Source organism: Fukomys damarensis, unplaced genomic scaffold (assembly GCF_012274545.1).
Source record: "Fukomys damarensis isolate Sample0158 unplaced genomic scaffold, DMR_v1.0_HiC HiC_scaffold_8, whole genome shotgun sequence".
Classification (NCBI taxonomy): Eukaryota; Metazoa; Chordata; class Mammalia; order Rodentia; family Bathyergidae; genus Fukomys; species Fukomys damarensis.
Genome location: NW_022900920.1, coordinates 17229370 through 17249156, shown reverse-complemented (window position 1 = coordinate 17249156; position 19787 = coordinate 17229370). Strand labels below are relative to the sequence as shown.

Below are 19787 nucleotides of genomic sequence, written 5' to 3'. Positions count from 1 at the left end.
TTTTTTTTTTTTTTTTTTTTTTTGGTACCAGGGATTGAACTCGGGTCCTCCTGCTTGCAAGGTAGGCAGTGGAAACATTGAGCTAAATCCCTGGCCCTCTTTTTCTTTTTTTAATAAAGAACAGCTTTGTTGAAATATAATTTGTCTTTATTGTGTGTGTGCTTTATTTCTTTTTGAAGCAAAACATTTATTGGTACTTTTTAGATATGCATAATGATAGCACTCATCATAGGGAATTTGTACCTGTGTATGATGTATCCTGCTTTTTTCCCGTCCCCCCCTTGACCTTGAAATATAATTTGCAAACATGAAACTGTCCCTTTTTACTTTTTACTTTTTAGAACATTTAAAAAGTTTTCATTAGTGGATATTTGCAGTATTAGTAATATATTAGTAACTATTTACATAATGATTCTATTCATTGTGGTCCCTCTTAAATTATACAGTTCATTTTTTTTTACATAATCCAAGTTGCACAGGCATCACTACTCTCTAATTCCAGAACATTTTTATCAACTCCCCAGAATCCCAAACCTATTAGCATCACTCCTCATTCCCCCATCTCCCAGCTCCGACAACCACTGATCTACTCTGTGTGTATCTACTGTGTGTGTTTGTACGTGTACAAGCATGCTCAGCACATTGTACATAATTGGAACTATCCCGTATATGGCCTTTTGTGGCTGGTGATATTGACTCTGTAGTGCATCTTGGAAATGTTATTTAGATCATCTCAGTTCACCAAATATTTACTGAATAAAATTTTTGGAGCTTTGGGTAAAAACACATGTGAATTAGGCAGTCTGGGGACCTAGACCACACCATGTGCAGGGAGACAGCCTTGGAAATGGGGTGCAACACTGAGGGAATAGAAATGAGACTTCCAGGTGTACGTATGGCCCGTGACAAGGGTCAACAGAGCTACAGAGGGATGGGAGAAATGTTCTTCCCCATCCCGCACGATATGACTGGTCACCTCATGTTCCTCTGTCCTACGGAGTCATCTCCCCTCTATTAAAGGGCAGGCACCTTCAGTTTCTCAAACAGGCCAGGTCCTTTCCTTCCTTTCTTATCAGCTTTACCCACAGCCCTCCTGCTGCCTAGAAAACTGCAGATTCACCCTTGGCTCCACCTCCCTACTTTCCCTGGCTAATGGTTGCTCATCCTTCAGGTCTTGGCCTGTGGGTTACATCTGCAGCAGTAACCTTTGCTCCAGACTGGCCCAGGCCACTCTGCTGGGTCAGCTCCCAGCCCTCCATATACCCTGGTGCTTATTCCAGCTGCATCTGTCTGTGAGGCCGCTCTGATTTGGGTCCATCTTGCCCCTTGGGATGGTAAACTGGGATGGGAGGAACTTGTGTGTATCGTTCAGTCTTGTGCCCTAGATGTGGTCATCATGCCTGCCACATGCAATACACATGTATTGGAACCATGGATGACCCCAGTGTTAAGTAAGAAGACAGCACCATCTGGATTCCATGGGCACTGAAATCCATTCATTTCCCTTTCAACCCTCTAGTCACCTGCTACCGTATTTGGGGTGATCCTCACCCCCAAACCACGATCTTCCCTGCTGGGGTGTTCTCAGGCGAAGGTGCTTCAGCCCCTGTCAGGGGAAGCACTTCACCTCTCTGACTCTCAGTTTCCTTATCTTTCAAATGGAGTGCTCAGTATTTACTTCACTGAGCTGGGCTAGCAGTTCAACAATATATTTCTTCTAAAGGTTATGCCATAGAGCATGGCAAAATAACACCTAAAAAGCAGTAGCCATTCCTGTTGTACCGTTCCTTTCTTATCGCATTCTAGAACTGCAGAGGCCTTTTGATCCTTTCTCATCCTATTTCTCAGCTCATCCATCTGAGTTTCTAACCTCTTCAGCATGGCTATATTTTCATAGCATTTTAAATAAACTTCTGATGAACTTTCAAAAAAATTTCTCACCCAAGAAAACATAAAGCACTATGTTCTATGAGTTCTTTAGCAGAGACACAAACCATAGCTAACGTGATTAAATGATGTGGCCTGTGGTGTGAGGTATACGCTTTGCTCTTTGGTCTTTTTGATAGCCAATAGCTCAGATGCAGGTATTGTTGATCATTTTAGATGCTAATAAAAATAATGCCCTGGGAGTCTGTTCCCTGGGGTTGGAGGATAAAACAAAACAATACAATAGGGCCACTATAAGGCCTTCATCTATAAAAAGCTCTAGCATATTTTATGAGCTGGTGCCTGAGCACTGGCCATTAGGGAAAACCATTGTCATTCTCCTGAGCCCAGGTGGACACACTCATCAGCCATGGGCCTGCTGCTTTGCCAAAGCTGGGGCCTCTGGGGGTCACTTGTCATCAGACCTGGGATGAACCTGCCCTGGCCTAGCATAGTACCCTGAACCAGCATAGTCTACGGAATTAGGACATGTATTCGAGCCCAGTTCTGGGGAAAGTAGGGCAGATGCTACCTGCCCACATGAAATCTGTGATTCAACAAGACAATAAATGTGTTAGTAGAAATCCCCAAAGAATGTCATTTCAGCATAGCATCAACCTTAATAAGGGTTCTTTTGCTCAGGGGGTTTCTCTATTGCATTACGATGCTTTGGCAAGAATGATCCATACAGGCAGTGCGCACACACAGCGAGAGCTGTTGTGCTGGGCTGCTTGCGTGGGGTCTCTTGCACAAGAGCCGAATGCCCTCATGGGTGAGGGGCTGGCCCATGGTGGAAGGGACTATCTTGCCTGTACCCATGCTCTCCTACCTCATCTGCCATTTGTGACTTCAACTTTGTGATGTCTGCCTCTTAGTGGGGAGATCAGACATCTCCCTGCAGAAGTCTGCTGAATGTGCCAACCCTGTCAAATATTTTATTCAATTTGTCTGTGACTCTGAGGGCATCTTCTCACCTCCAGAGAGATCAGCGTACCTGCTGGGTTTTTTGTGGCCCACCAGCAGGGTCTGAGAACTTTAGTGGGGACTTGCTTAGGGAAAACAAAAGTCACATCCCCTAAGCATATTGACACACTGGAGAAGTGGCTGGAATTTTCTCAGAGTTTAGAATTGACTTTAAAATTCAGGAAAATAAACCTGAGTTCATGCTATGTTCAGATGTGAGTTCAAGAAAAGAAGGGAAGAATCAAGTGCTCATTTTTTTAAGTGCAAGAAAGGATGATGCTTGCAGAAGATACTCGTATTTACACTCCTAGTGTGGTTTCTTTCCTTTAGTTTTCCATGGTGTCCTGTAAACAAACCAGTTCTTGGAGCTGGTGGGAAAAGTGCTTTCTGGAAGACTTAACCGGCCTCATGTGAATGAAGAGTAACACACTTCTCCCATTTTGCTCCTTGCTTCCTAGATTCTTTTGTTGGTGGAGTGATTGGCCTCATTTTTGCATACATCTGCTACAGACAGCACTACCCTCCACTGGCCAACACAGCTTGTCATAAACCGTACGTCAGCCTTCGAATGCCAACTTCAATGAAGAAGGAGGAGATGCCCACAGCCGACAGCGCACCCACCTTGCCTCTGGAGGGCATCACCGAAGGCCCCGTATGATGAGTATCCTGGGCACATGGACCCTGAGCCCCCGGCACACTCTTCCGCCCTGACATCGTAACTCAATGGAAAAGGTTTTTCTGTAGTGCGTTTCTCATCAGTTGTCTCTCAAAGTTTCCCTTCTTCTGCTTCCATTTTGCCAATGGCATTCTTGCCACTCTCAGTGTTCCCTATCAGCGCTTTTGAGTTTGCAAGGTTAGGACATCAGGAACAATCTGGGAGATGTGTGGGAAGGAGGCTGCAAGGATGGGGTGGGTGTTGCTCAGCTGATTTCTCCACCTGAAATGTTTGCTGTAACAACCATTTTTCTCTGTTTTCATGGTTGTAAAACATAATAAACCTCATACATGGAAGATGTGGTGTTGGCCGTGCACTGTGACAAAAAATCATCCAGCGCTGCCTTGGGTTTCGCAGCGGAGGCTCAAAGCCACCTCTGTCCATAGGTCACTCCAGGAGCTGAGCTTGGAGCCAAAGCTCATGTCTGAGCTGTCATCTTCTCGTAGCACATGTTTCTCCAATGGATTTTAAAGTTAGAGGTGTAGCTGTGACGTTTCTAGGCTTTTTGAAGCACTTATTCAGAAGGGTGAGATAAATAACTCTATACATAGACCTCTACAAAGTACAAAGGAAGTAAATACACAGAGGACTCATGTTGGAGAGAACGCCACTGTAAAGGCCACTGCAGGTGTTTCTATGTTTCTAGGTCCAGTATTCTTCCGGCCTTCTGGTCTAGGTGTGGGAGTCAGTGTGTTTTTAGCTCAGCCTCTTACAGAGAATTCTGTAGCACACCAGGAAGTGGTGTGATGAATGTCACAAATTGGACAACCACTGCTGTGGGTTTATATCAAGGGAGTGGCTGAGTGAGCATTGGAGGTAAGAAGTGGTTTTGAAGTGAGAGTTTTTACCTGTTAGGATCTGTGTTTTGCAGACCTCTGCTGTGATGTCATTTGGGGGTGGTGGTGTGGTCCTGCTCCACTCTGGCAGGAAACATCATTGTGATAGGTCTCTGGCAGGAGGCACAAGAATAAAATGGGGAGGACACTGCTTCTGGCTCAGCTCTTTGCATTGTAGAATGCTGCCAGTCAACATTAATCTTTTCAGTCTGCATCCAGAACACTCTGCTCTTTGGCCAGCTTGTTCTTTTTCAAGCTGAGAGCATTCCTTGTTCGCTTCTGCTTAGGTGCACCACGTGGCTCTCCAGGTTCCCCTGGCCCAAATAGTCCAAGCTGATGCATCTTTAGTGTCCAGAGAGAGTCCATTCCCAGCAGCTAATGTAGCAGACTGCATTTTAAAACACTTGAGTGGCTGCATAAATGTCACCCAAGCAGTTCTGGGTTGGGCGTGCCTTTGATCAGTCAACTCTGCTAGAGGCTTAACCCTGGAGCACAGACAACAACACCATGTAAAAAGCTGGTCAGTGAGCTCCAGTGCAGTCTGCAGCTGAGGTCCTTCCAAACTGGCTTTGGTACAGAGCCCTGTGATTGTCTCTTGGGTGAGGTGATTGGGGGGAAACCCTGAATTGACTTCTGTCCAAAGTTAAACCATTAATTTTATAAAATCACGGGGCTACACCTGCAAACAACTTTGAAAATGAATGAGGGATCCTTTAAAAGTTAAATTATACGAATTTGTACAATTTTAAATCCAAAGCTAATCTCATATCAAATTAAAAGATTATCATTAGTTTTAATAAAAATTCCACAATTGTCAAAAATAAAGCAAACAATGGACATTCAGGGAAAGGAAGAACTGTTAGAAAGCCTGATAGAGTCCACATAGTTATTTAATTCTATTTTTTGCCCAAATTCTGCTTTGGTAGATAGAAGGAAAAGGAAAAATTATACTTTAGTTGATGATCACTTAAAATTCTGGACCATGTGGTGTAAATTTAAGACTAATGCTTAACATGGCCAGGACTCTACAAAGTAACAAAGAACAGAATAATGTTAATGCTGATAATTAGACTGAAAGCCCTAGAACAGACTGTGTAAAAGCCTTGATTAAAATGTAATTAAAATTACAAAGGACACAATAACATGAAGCAAATGGCGGGATCCTTAGGAGTTATAATTAATAGCAAAAGCCAGGTCACAAAAGGCAGGTGTTTTTGTGGGCCCATATGTTTTAATTTCATGCTCCATTAATGCGAGAGAAATATAACATCATTATGCACAAATAAAATGACTGTGAATGAGCCACTTGTCCCTTGGCCCCTGACTTTTCCTGGATAGAAAGGGTTACCAATTCCATCTCTTTGGCAAGACAGGTTGCACACCACAAGTGGTCAGAGCCCACCCCGGGAGCCGTGGCCTGCAAGGCTTTTCCTCCCTCAAAGAGTAAACCTGCTCAGAGTCCTTCCTGGTCATCAGCAGTCACAGGGTCAAACACCTCTACCTCTAGGGACTGGGATGGAATGCAGTGAAAGACACAAGTCAGGGACATCAGGGAAGAGTAGAGGCTTTGGAAAACCAAGACCACACATCTCAGGGAAATGGTGCTGGGCCTATTTAGCTCCATGTTGATCCTGCCTGCCTAGTAGGAAGGCAGTTTGAGAGTTTTCAGGATATTCTTTGTTTTTGGTGTTGTTGCTGTCGCTTTGAAAGAGGTGAGAAGTCTTCATTTTTATGCAAAATTGATTGTTACCTTGGGCATCTGTTTTCATTGAAATGCCTTAGGATACAGCTAACAAAACACCCAAGTGAAAGCAACTTGATCAGTATAAGTTTATTGATATTGTGAATAATAAGAAATAGAGAATAAATGATCTCAAAGACTCCAAGCCCTTTCCATCCTCTTGCTCTACCATCTTCAGTAGACCAGTGAGCTCTCCTCATAGCTTCAAAGTGACTACAGCTCCTCAAGAATCATATCCTTGTCCGATCATGCTTCTAGGGTGAGACAAGTCAGGCAGGGTGACAGGTACCCGTAGTCCCAGCTAGCCAGAGGGCTGGCATGATAGAATCGTTTGAGCTCATGAGTTCAAGATCAATCTGTATAAAAGAGGCTATCACTGAGTAAGAGATTGAGAGAGAGAGAGACAGAGAGACAGACAGACAGACAGAGACAGAGAGACAGAGACAGAGACAGAGATAGTCACATGGCAAGATAACCCTACTGTGAGTCTCTCCTTATTGGGGAAAAATATATAATATATTTCCCAGAACTCCTGTGAAAAATTCCCTCTACATAAATTGGCTACAACTATGTTACATGGCCACTCCCAGAAGTTAGGGGATCTTGGAAAAGTGAGTATCCAGCATCTTCAGGCTCTGTAGGATGTAGATCCTACATGTTTGGGAAAGTGTTGAAAGATGGTTGTTGCATTAACAAATAGTAGTGTCTGTCACAAAACCCAATTTAATTAAAACACAAATAAAAATGGCACATAGGTTAAATAAAAGTGTAGAGCAATCTGTTGGTAGCTGTTGTAGGAATTACATGTCTTTTGGTGGGGTAGAATTGGAGTCAAAGAGCTGGCTGTCCTATCAATCCACAGAGCCCTAAGGGGTTACCCTTTTCCTCAAGATGTTTTCTAACTAAAGCCGTGAGCTTGTCCAGGCATATTTCATCTACTGGAGGGTTCTGGAACATTCTTTTCATCAACTCTGTCTTTCTCAAGACTCTGTCTTTTTCTTTAAACTCACCAGTCCCTTACCTTCCTTCACTTTATCACTACTGATATGTCCCATTCTTCCCAGCTCAGTGTCAGTAGGTCATAATGGTGGTTATCTGCTTCCTGTTTACATTTGGAGTGGACCCTACTTGGGAAGTCTCTTCCTCACAGGGAAAAAAATCTCCACACAGGGGTAGAACTCAAAGGGAGCCAATGGACAAGGTGAGCCAATGTCAGTCTCACTCCTGGAAGCTGGAAGACAGCTGAGGCCACATTTTAGAGAGAATAAGCACAAGATCCTAGTTCAAAGGACCCTGACTCCCAATTTCCTGCCTTCTTGACCCTTCCTGTTCAGTCCTGTGAGCCAACCTTAGCCTGTCCAGGAACTCATTTTCAGTAGAGTTGCTTTCTGGTGCTTACAAACAAGTCAGCTTCTAAAGATCTTGAATTTCCTCAACCCCAGCTCTGTAACACGGAGGGGTTGACTTAAGGAATCTTCAGAGAATTGCTTTGATGACAGCAGGTTTCCAAATCCCTCTCAGCTGTCAAGAAAGTCTTATGCAGGGGCTCCTCCATTTATCGTGAAGATCCCAGCTGAAAGTTTCAGGGACCCTTGACAGTCTGGAATGGCAACTGAAATGCTCCCCAGGTCTTACATTCAGAGATACCCCACTCCAGCATACCCACAAATCATAACACTCACTTGACAGCTGAAAGGAGGCAGCCCTGATGTGGAGATTTGATCTTGTTCTCTGGCACCAGTTTGAAACAAACATTAAAATAAAAAAATACTTTCCAAAGATTTAAAAAGTGTGGGACATTCCATGACCTTTCATGATAGAGTGCCTCTCTGGGGAGTGTTTTTGCCTGGACTCAGGTGGGCAAGGACATCTCTGCTCATGATGCCTCTTGCTTGGGGATACTGACTACCTGCTTTTGTTAAGCAGAACTGCTAACACATTAAAGATGGCCTTGTGGCCAGGGATTTTGCTCAGTGGTTCCACCGCCTACCTCACAGGGCATTGTGACCTTCCACGGGCAGTCTTAGCCCACTGGCCAGCTTTGCAGCTTCACCTTCAAGCTCAGGAAAGATCTGGGGGGTCACTTGCAACAAACTGCTGCTGGCTCAGGGGAAACCGCAGCCCAAGCCAGAGTGCCTCTGGGGCCTGAACTGAGGAAGAGCCCAGTCACAGAAGTGTGTGTGCCACATTGCCCCAGGGGACAGGGAGTGGGTTCAGCTGTGCTCAGGGTTCAAATCCAGCGCGCACACACCTCAACAAGTTATAAAGCTTTCAAAGACTCAGTGTCCTCTGTATAAGCTAAGGTTTTTGTAAAGATGAAATAAAGAAGGTGTGTATAGAAAGTGCTTTGCCCAGAACTTCACATGTGTGAAGTTCTCAATACACGCTAGCTATTGCTATAGTTTGAGGTAACCCGTCCCAGTGTTGTGGAACATGAGCTGTTCTATGTGAGTGCATCTGATACTTTCTTGTGTGTTGGCCATTTTGCTCAAAATTTTTTAGATGAACAGATGTGGGACCAGAGAAGTGAAGTCACCTTCCCAAAGTCACACAGCCTGTGAGAGCAAGACAGTAGCACTCAGTCCTTCACCACAGCAGAACCCATACTGCTTTGGGCTCTTCTGAAGCTGGCCTGGTGCCACAAATGTCATTGTGTGGTGAAGGCATCGGGACCTATCTGGTCCTCCAGTCTGGGGACAAGGTATGGGGTTGGCTGCTCTGGAAGCCCTGTGAGTCCAGAGAGAAGAGAATAACAAAGCTAGCTTTGTCCAGGGCTGCCCCAGGGCCTTGCCGAGTGACCTCAGTCAGACTCAGTAAAGCCTAGTGAGAAAGGCACTGCTGCTCTCTGTCCCCTGTTAGTACCTATTGAGTAAAATTAAGAAGCAGAGGACAAGCTGGGAATGGTGGAGCATACCTACAATTCTATCCTCAGAAGGCTGAGGCAGGAAGATCGCACATTCAAGGCAGCCTGACTACATAGCAAGACTTCATCTCGAGTTACTTTTTAAAAATAGAGAAAAAAGTTGAAAAGAAGCAGAGTACGGTCTTGCTCCTCTACTGAGTCTCCTTTGTGTGCTGCAGTTGGCTAGAATCTCATTAATCAAGATTATTGTTCTAGAAACAGGAAGATACACTCCAAAGATTGTGATGTGCAGGGAAAATGGAACTGGGGAATGAAATGGGAATCCTGAACCTGGAAAGTCCCCTGGCGTGGAGATTTAGGGAGTAGTGGGGACTAGAAGCACAACAGCTCTAGCTGAAGATTCAAGAGGGCCTGGACAGCCAGCTGGATACTCCCTGAGCTGCTACCACACAATGTCCGCCTCCCAGCTCCTGCGTTACCTGTCCCAGCCTGGACAACTCTTCCCAGCCTTGCTGCTCCTCCTTCAGGCCATCTCAGGTGCCACCTCTTTGGGGCTCCTCTTCCACACCTCTCCTCAAAAGCCTCCCCCTCTAAAACCCAGTTGTTTTCTATGATATTTTCCTACTAAGTTTCATGTCACAATTACATTGTTCATATACTTTTTGAGTCAAGTTGTGCCCCTTCTCCTAATACATATCTAACATTCCTAACCTACAGTGCCTTAGAATATAATCCAATTTGAAGATGAAGCCTTTACAGAAATAATCAAGTTAGCCTCAGGACATGATGGTGGATGCTTCTCCCATGTGCCCAACGTCCTACCAGAGGAGGAGATTGGACAGAGACACACACAGTGAGAAGCTGGTGTGCAGACAGCCAGCCATGAGCCAAGGAGAGGAGCGTGGGTCAGATTCTTCCTCACTTCCCCTAGGAACAACCGACCCTGCTATCATCTTCATCTCCAGAGTTGTGAGAGAGGAAATGTCTGTTGTTTAAACTACAGCCTTGGGAAGCGAATGCATTTTTTCCCTTTCTACCATCTCTGGAGTACAGGTCTCAAGGGAGCAGGGATCCCCTCTGTCACATTACAGCTCTGTCCCCAAGCTCTGTTCCTCGTTTATCATTGAATTAGTAAACAGACACCGTTCTCACTCCTATCGTCCCAAGTTTGGCTCATCGATTGGGGTCCCTCCCCGAGGTGACATTTAAAAGGGAAGAACTCCTGAGTTCTGGTGCCCCGTCATTCTAATTACGCCAGACTTCCCTGGGGCCTTTGGGATAAAAGGGAATCTGGAAATCAAATGTACTGCCTATTCTTTCTCATGGAATATGAAATACTTGTTCTCTTGAAAGTGTTTGCGGAAGTTCAAAAATCTCACTTGGGCTGTAGGGAGAGAAGCCAAAGGAACAGCAACAAATCAACAAAAACCAGATACCCTGAAGGTTATTTACATTAAAGCAAAGCAAGCCCGCCAACCAGACAAAAACCTTCTTTTCTTGATCTATGTATCGGTCATCACTCGTATATAAGGCAAACACCCCCATCCATTCTTCCAGGACATAGTTTATTACCATTTGTTTTGCAAAGATCTCCCAAGAAAACATGAATTGCACATTTCGTACTGCAGGCCTGTCAGAGCACACCTGCAGGCTAAGGGATGTTGAGGGAATGGCCAGGAAAAAAGAGGCCAGGGAGTTCTGAGACCCACACTGGAAAGGCTATGAGAGCAAATTTAAAATACCAAGTGCCTGTGGACAAAAGTCTGGGGATTCAGGATGGCGATAGATAAAAAAATATATTACTTTGAGTGGCCAGTGGCCTTCAGGCAGGTTTGCAATATTACAGCCCACTCAGTGAAATTGCCTCTTCCCCAAGGGGCTTCAACAACACAGCTTGTACTTCAGTTTAAAATTAGTTGAGTTTGGGGCATGAAAGGCAGAACATTTAATTTGTGTTTGGTGTGGTGCATTCTAGTTCTGTCTTTGTGTTTTGGGGTTTTCTTTCTTAGACGTCACTATGTGTTCATTTCTGTCCTTCTGCCAGCGTGTCCCTGTCTCTCTGAGCGTGTCTCTTTGCCTCCCTGATGTGCCGCCTATGCTGAAGGGTGCCACTTTGTGGGCTGCCCTAGAGCTTCATGGGCCTCCCTCCACTGAAAGCCAGACTCTGGAACAAAGAGCACTAGGGAGAGAGAAAATCCCCTTGAAGTGCATGAACGCCATCTCATTATCCTGGGGCTGATAGGAAGAGCCTCTCAAATTTTGTCATTTCAGTGACAAAGACCTTTGAAATCTTTATAATTATCTCCATACTTGTGGTTTTTCCCCCACTGACAGCTAAAAGATGGTCAACAAAGAGTGCTGAGCAGTCATCAGCTGTTTTGTAAGGGCAGGAGGATTTATTGAGATATTGCTGAGTTCTGACTTTGCTGCTGAAGGAGGATGAAAAGACAAGACATTCTGCTGGGTCCCTCCTTCTCCAGGCCCTGTGTTTCTTGGCCCTGGCTGGTGGAGGAAGTGGCTGGCAGAAGCTGCTTCTCTCGATGGCCTGAGGTCTCTGAGGGGATTGGTGCAGGGTGCTTCAGCGGGCAGGGAGGGCCTTTGTGAGGGGCAAGGAGCAGCGGCAGCTGGTCTGTGGCAGGCTGTGGATCAGCACTGGAGACACCAGTGAAGGGAGAAGAAGGCTGCAGCGTGGCCTCACGATGAGATGGATGCTGCGAACTTTAATGGTTTCCTTGAGGGGAAGAGGACTTCCAGGGCATTGTGAGAGAGGGTGAAGGTTTGACTGTGAGGTCTTCCCAGAGAGGAGGGATCCCAAGCTCAGCAAACACTGATGGATACAAAGTAGCAATTCTCTCAGCAGAATCTCGACCCAGGTCTGGGCAGTGAGTTACCTGGTGAGGAATGGAAGTCATGGGGAATCCCCAGATGTTTTCTTCTTAAGACCCTAGAGCCTTGCTCTTGTGCTACATAAGGCCACCTCCGCAGTTCACTGAATTCCTTGCCAGGTGTGTAAATATTGGAGTGAGGATTAAAAGTAAACACCAGCCTAACTGAAAGAAAAGAAAGTAACTTGATACGTTTTGCACAATTAAATTTGTAATTGTCTCACCTCACTGAGACTAGGATGGCAAATGTAACTCAGTGGCACTAGGTGGCTTTCTTTTGATCTTTGAAGTACTGCCCCTTCCTTCTCTTCCTCCTGCCAGTACTAGTACTATCACACCACTATATGCATACATAAATATGTGTATGTGTGTGTTTTGTGTGCGTATGTATTAGCTCAGTCCTATGTTTTGGCTGAAAAAGCAAAGCTGAGTGTGTAAGAGTGACAGATCTGGAATCACTCAGACCTTAGCTCGCACAGAGATACCCATTCAGTGCCGCGGCACCACACACTCCCAACAGCACCGCCCTGCCCTCCAAGCCTCCAGTCACAAGGGGGACACAGTCCACAGACAAACTGGAGCTCCCACTATGAGTCTTTGAACTAGAGGCTTCTAAAGTTCTCTTCTTTAAATTTATGTACGTAGGTCTCTCAGAGGGCCTTAGTCTCTTCACTATATTACTTTTAAATAACAATGAGGGAAAGGCACGATTAGAAATCAGATTGACAATATAGTGGCTTAGCACTTAAGTTAAAGATCTGGGGTTCACAGAAGATTCATCAATGATCCAAGTCCTACATCTATGAAAAGGTAGGGCAAGGTTTGGGTTGTGTACACCTCAGCATTCTTGGCACAGTTGACAAACACACTCTCGTGTTCTGGATCATTAGGCCTCTAGGAAGGAATGTAAATGCACCCCAAACAGCAAAGTTACTAATTTGATAAATAAAAGAAGTAGGAGTGTGGAGAAGATATTGAAATAAATAAATTGGCTCATCTGACTCACAGAGAAGAATTTTCTAGAAGATGGTTGGTGTCTTAACTTTTCACTTGGGTAAACTCTGGGTTCCTGTTGGGTTGGGCATGTTCAAGGGTCCTCTTACCTTTCGACTCCTTTGGAAGAGCTCCAAAGGGACCTAGAGTTTGGTATGTGAAGTGGTGGGAGAGCAGGAAGGGTAGTGTTCTTATTGTGCAGTCTGAGATCTGTGGGATACTCCTTCAATCCTTTTAATCCCTTCTAGATGGATTCTGTAGGTAGCCCTGTGCAGTGAGTCCAAATGGCTGTGTGGTCCTGCATAAGACTCCCTCATCATCTGTAAAATGCCTGCCCTGCTTAACTCACAGCGTGGCTGCAGGATCATAGGAGACTGTAGTGTAAAAGCCTGGTATGTGACCAACTGTATGTGTACTCGTGGGATGGACATTGTTTCCTCTCCCTTATCACTTATATCCCATGTCTGTGTATGAACAGCTGGGGTAGGAGTTCAGTGGGTGGACCTGAAGCAAGTGGAGAGGTTGAAACAGTACCTCTAGTAATGCCAGCAGGGCTGATCTCTTCCACTTGATACTGGTTCACTGCCTGGAAGTCATCAGACCTGTTTGCTTTGTAAACATGAAATTTCCATGTGGTGGGATCTCCCTGAAAGGAACTTCTGCTCAGAGAGGAAATTGCTATGAGTCAGCAGGAGTGACCAATAGAATCCAGAGAAAACACTGACATTTTATGATGTCTGAAATGAGTTCATTAGGCTCTTGTCTGCCTTCTGTGAGTTTTTAGAATAATTCCTCCCAAATTTCTGACATTAAGATTAGTAAAGGGCCAAGGATTTAGCTCAATGGTTCCACCACCTGCCTCACAAGTGCAAGGTTCCAAGTTCTATCCCCAGTACAAAACAAAACAGGAGTAGTAGAACACTTGGCTTAGGCATACATGTAATTAAGAAACATGGAAATGATGACCCCTTGACACTTATAAGACCAAAAATAACAGAAAAATATCTACAAATTTACACATTTACATTGGAAATTTTCCTCATAAATAATGTCTTAACAGTGGTCTCACCATAACAAAACAGTAAAGAAAATATGAAATCTTAAAAACTACCCAAAATAGTGAAAAGCCATCACTATTTGTTGTAACTCAAGTACTACTAGTGTACAGAACATCTGTCTGATGACGGGTAAGGACATATTCATTTCTAATTGTTCTTGATACTGGCCATGGCTAAATGTTACAGAATTTGTAGACTGTGGATTCATTTGGGATGGTGACAAATGAAGCCACCGTTTACTGTTGTATGTAGAAGTCCCTTGTCATTCATAAACTCTGGCCTCGCCTTTCAATCCATTTACCTGAGGTGGTTACCTATTTTTGTTTGTTGTCATGTATTCTTTTCCCATTGGAAGGACTCACTTTTTTTTTTTTTAACTACTCATTCTTTCTCTACTCAAAAGTTAAATGTGGGGCTGACTCTACCGTGGCTTCAGAAGTGAGCATATGATCTAGCCTGGCCAATCAGGGTATTGCACTCTCCCAGACCTTAGTCATTGAGTGAGAGAGGAACATGTGGTTCATAGCAAACCAATTAGAGCTACTCATTCCAGAACTTTTTGTTGCAACCACTTGTGATAAGAAGTTATTATTTTTTTTGTTTCTTTGTTTGTTTTATTTTTTTGGTGGTGGTGGTTTCTGTGAGGGTGGAATTGAAACTTAGAAAAGCTACCACCATCTTGCTAGTGGACAAGGTGCCTCTGCTTCTGGGTGGAGCTTACACAGAGGAAATGAGGGTCAAAATATGGAAGGGTAAACTGATGATACCATGTAGGTTCTGGACCCAGCTGTGCCCTAAACCAGCACTGTCCTCATTTTTTCAATGTATTTCCTTTAGATAATGCATTCCCTTTTCTTTTTCAGTAAGATTTAATTAGATCTTGCACCCTACATGGCTGAATAAATGGACTCTGCTCTCAGCAAGGCCCAGTAATAGTGTGTTGCTGTCCTACAACTGAAGTGAAGACCACTTCCGCCCTTCTCACTGTTCTCCTTCTGGTGGGGCAGCACCTAGCTGTGCCTGCCCTTTCTTTCCTGACTGTTCCAATTGCTGCTGGCCTCTTCCTTTACTCACATTGCACCCTCCAGCCAGCTGCGGCACATCATCTGCTTGTGTTTGTAACCTGTAAAGTGGAACTTTATGGTGTTCTCTAGCACACTGTTTTTCTGTTTCGGGTGACATGAGCTGAATGCAAAGTGCTGCAGCGCACTGGTTTGCATTGCAGAGCTGCCCTTCATCAGCCTGAGTGCCTGTGTGTATGTAGCTGGGCTGCAGCTGGGATTCCTGCCTCATGGAACACAGCCTTGGTTTGCCATCACTGATGTCCATTATGTCATTTTGGAAAATGTAGGGTATGGCTGTCCACTTTCTCCAAGTATCTGTCATATAAATAAATAAGTGGACATTTAAATTCACTCTTACTTTGGCATGATCTTTGAGCGGTCCTTGTGGCTTGTTTCTTATAGACACAAAAAGAGAGTACGTTAGTACACATCAGTAACACAAGCAGCATGAAATGCTTTCAATGCCATTTGTAAATTATTGTTTTACAGTTACAATGTCACTTGCTCATGAAGAGGGTAGTGATTACCTCCTCTCTTGAATAACGTATCCACTTATAGGCAACTGGGAAGATTTTAGGATCCCAATTTCTGTTTATGAAAAGAAAAGTGCCACAAGTAGGTGGGTAGATAGCCCACTCATGATGGTGTCCACTCAGAGGCCAGGTCTGCCTGGCACATAACAATCTTATGACCCTGGACACTTTCCAGAAAACTGTGAGATGATGGAATACTGTTTCTTCCATCAGCTTCTGACAAACGGTTTGTCATCTGAGTTGAGCCAAAGAGCTGTTTTGCATTTCAGCTCCATTTTGTGCCCAGAAGAAAGCAGATGTGCCCTGAAATGGAAAGTTGAGGTCTGGTTGCAGTAAATATCAACATTCTGGAAAAAAATAAGATTTCAAAGTACTCTTTTCTTTCATTTTTTTCAGCTTTAATTGAGTTTATTGGTACATTTTAGGGATACAGTACAGTTACATTCATTGTTGGGAATTTGTACCTCTACATGACAGGTCTTGGTTCTCATTTTTTCCCCTTGTCCCTGCCCTCCCTTCACCCCCTCCTCCCCTCCCCATCTACAAACACTTTATTTCCATCTTTTCACTATCTGACATTTTTTTCTTTTCCCTTATTACCCTTCACCTACCCATCCCACCTTCCCTACACCTTTAGCTCCTTTCTTCCCATTTATAAATGTCAGTAATCTTATTAGAATCATCTGTATTATTGCAGATTATTCACACCAGAGAGACTATTCGGTATTTATACATGTGTGCCTTATTTATTTCACTTAGGAGTATATCTTCAATATGTATCCATTTTCCTATGAATGGATCTATTTTCTCATTCTTTATGGCTGAGTAATATTCCATTTTATAAAAACACCACATCTTCTTTATCCAGTTTCCAACGGATGGGCAAATGGGCTGTTTCCATGTTTTAGCTATTACAAACTGTGCTGCTATAAGCATGGATGCGCATACTTCTCTGTGATATGATTCTTTTAGTTCTATTGGGAAGATACCCAGCAGAGGGATGGCTGGGTCAAATGGAACCTCCAGTCCAAGCTCTTTGAGGTATCTCCATGTTGATTTCCATAGTGGTTTCCAACGGATGGGCAAATGGGCTGTTTCCATGTTTTAGCTATTACAAACTGTGCTGCTATAAGCATGGATGCGCATACTTCTCTGTGATATGATTCTTTTAGTTCTATTGGGAAGATACCCAGCAGAGGGATGGCTGGGTCAAATGGAACCTCCAGTCCAAGCTCTTTGAGGTATCTCCATGTTGATTTCCATAGTGGTTGCACCCGTCTGCACTCCCACCAACAATGGAGAAGGGTTCCTTTCTCCCCACAACCCCGCCAACATTTGTTATTATGTGATTTCTTGATAGCAGCCATTCTTTGTGGGGTGCGGTGGAATCTCAGTATTGTTTTCATCTGCATCTTTCGAATGATCAGTGTTGGAAAAACTGGATGTCAGCCTGCCACAGATTAAAACTAGATCCTTATCTTTCACCATGCACTAAATTAAAATCCAAATGGATTAAAGATCTAAATATTAAAACAGAAACATTAAACTTGCTGGAAGGTAAGTTAGGCAGAACTCTAGAAGACATTGGCATAGGAAAAGACTTTATGAACAAATCCTCAGTAGCATGGGAACTAGCAGATAGAATCAACAACTGGGATCTCATCTTACTAAAAAGCTTCTGTACTGCCAAAGAAACCATCAGCAGAACTGACAACCTACAATGTGGGAAAAAATTTTTACCAGCTGTTCCTCAGACAAAGTACTCTTTTCTTTAAATGATAATAATTCTTTATGTAAATAGGATCTAATATTCCATATTAATGGAGTAAAACTCAACCCTTTTACCATATTGATGGAGCAGGTTTGAATCAAAGAATTCTCCAAGAAACCATAAATAATTATGGAGGTATATTTTGGTGTTTTTGAAAAGTGTTTCCAAAGTGTATGCATTTTGAAGAAAAAGGAGGAAGGAAAGGAAAGGAGGAAGGAAGGAAAGAAGGAAAGGAGGAAGGAAGGAAGGAAGGAAGAATGGAAGAAAGGAAGGGGAAGGAAAATAAAAAGTAGAAAAACATTGGTAGAGAAAATTGGTAGACTTGTTTCTTACAGGACAAGAAAAAGATTTTGAATCAGTAAGTAGGAAAGAGACCCAACTTTAAGAATCTTCTTAATAGACAAATGAACTTCCCAGGGGTGAGTGAGCTCCCTGACCAGAGACGCACTCGCAGAGACCGAGCAGGTAGAGGGCATATTGATGAAGGATGCAAAACCTGGGACCATTGTGTATGAGATGCCGTTGTCTCTCGGAGACTGAGCTGTGATCTTAATAAAACACCTACAAGAAGTTCAAGCCATTTAGGGACAAATAACTCTCAGAATTACGGGTAGTTCAGAGAAGGGGAAAACGCAGCAATAAAATGTGTGCTGAGTTAATGCTTTGCTGAAATGAGGAGGTGACTACTTCTCTCCAGCCCCCACCCCCAAGGGAACCATAGCAGGTAAAAGTTAAATCACTAGCATTTCCCCTCATTAGCTAAGAACTAACTTGAGCTGCCCTTCTAATTAGCATCTGCGAAGAGCCCCGTACTGTCACCTCTAGATAACTTTTCTCAGCCTGGTGAGACTCTAGAGAAGTTGCCCAGTCCCAGGAATTGTGCGGGGCCATCCACACAGAACTGGGCCATCCAGAAACCATTAAACCCCAGAACACACTGGGAGCTACTGCATGGTCCTGCAGTCCGTGAGCCTCGGCATCTTCTTTATAAGTAGAAACGTGCTTTGCTACCCAACTGCACATGTAAAGAGCAGTGTGCACATGTGCCTGTGGATGCCCGTGCGCGTGCGTAGTATGTGTGTATGTACGTGCGTAGGAATTGAAGACATCTAAAAAAACCTTACATTTGCATTGTCTTTTTTTTTTATAAAAGTAAGCGAAGTATAAGTTCCTAAACTGCCACTTAGAAATTCTCACTTTAAAAAAAAAAATCCTCCTTTTCCTTCCTGTTCTTGTCAGGCTCTGTTCTGTGGTGGTGCCTGTTCCATTCTTCAGGCTGTGCTGGGTAGCTATGGGTAAAATCATGGTTACTGAATGAATGTTAGTATACTTTCTAGTGTTCTCTTAAAGAAAAGGAAATAGTTTGGCAGAATTCCTCCTGGATAAGAGAGAAAACCAAAGTACTATCCAAATAGAGAGTTCAGGTCTGCATTTCCCCCATTTTCATCGTCTGGGAGCTTGTCAATATTTGCTGTGTAGTTTTCTCATTCTTCTGCTTTGAAATCACTATAGGGGCAGGGTAGGATGGGGAAGTAGGGCTTGGAGGCACTTTTTAAAAGCTTAGAGCATCAGAAAAGCAAATGGGCACATGAACCCCCTGGAAGGAATTCATCTAGTATTTATCATTCTTATGTGCCATAGTGGGCAGCTTTTCATCTCCTCCAAGCAGGCCCAGGCTCTTAGCACTTTCAAAGTAGAGGTTGTCAGCAGGCATCTAAAGAGTTTTGCAAATGTTTAGTTAATTAGGGATTTAGCTTCTTTGTTTCTATTTCTATGGCTTGGTTTTTCTCCTGGTTGTAGGCCACTGTTTTTTGAATCTTGCTATTAGAGTAATTTTAGTTGTATCCTGGACACTGTCAATTTTACTTTGTTGAGCATCTGGATTTTGTTACCTTCCTTCAAAGAGAATTGTACTTTGCAGTGATTGGTAGTTGCATCATTTGAGGATCCAACTGATTGTTTTGAGGCTTTTTTCAAGCAAGCTAAAATAAGCCTTTATTTGGGGACTCATTTAGTTCTGCTATAAGTATGATCAAAATATCTGGTGAATGCTTAAATTTAAAAAACAGTACAATAAAAGACACATGGCTATTAATCCTTCTCAAGATACCTCCTCACTTCAAAAACACTTATCCCCTTATTCTTACCACTTTCTGGGGCAGTTTCTGAAGTCCGCTTTCATGAGAATGTCCTTGGTTGCACTGTTCTGGTTACCTTGATGCCCTTAATCAATTATAACATGGACCTTTCATGATCATTTTGACTTTGGTGAAGACTAAGAGGTCACATTCAACCAAATACGGTGAGAAGGTAGATGAGGATACACTGTGATGTTTTCACAATCCTGGCTTTTTGTTGGGTGGCACTCAGCAGTAGCATTCATTGAATTTTTGATCACATTTTGTAAAGAGACTCAGAAAAGAGAACTTCCAGAACTGC

At 43.6% G+C, this 19787-nt stretch overlaps 1 protein-coding gene across 1 annotated transcript in view; it reads left to right on the top strand.

The window, feature by feature from the left end:
• Plpp4 (phospholipid phosphatase 4) overlaps positions 1–3909 on the top strand; it is a 199428-nt gene extending 195519 nt beyond the window's left edge. The window contains exon 11 of the mRNA XM_033761387.1: positions 3348–3909. Within this exon, the coding sequence (XP_033617278.1) occupies positions 3348–3547 (200 nt within the window). The 3' untranslated portion in view covers positions 3548–3909. The remainder of the gene's footprint in view (positions 1–3347) is intronic.
• The last annotated feature ends 15878 nt before the right edge of the window (positions 3910–19787 follow it).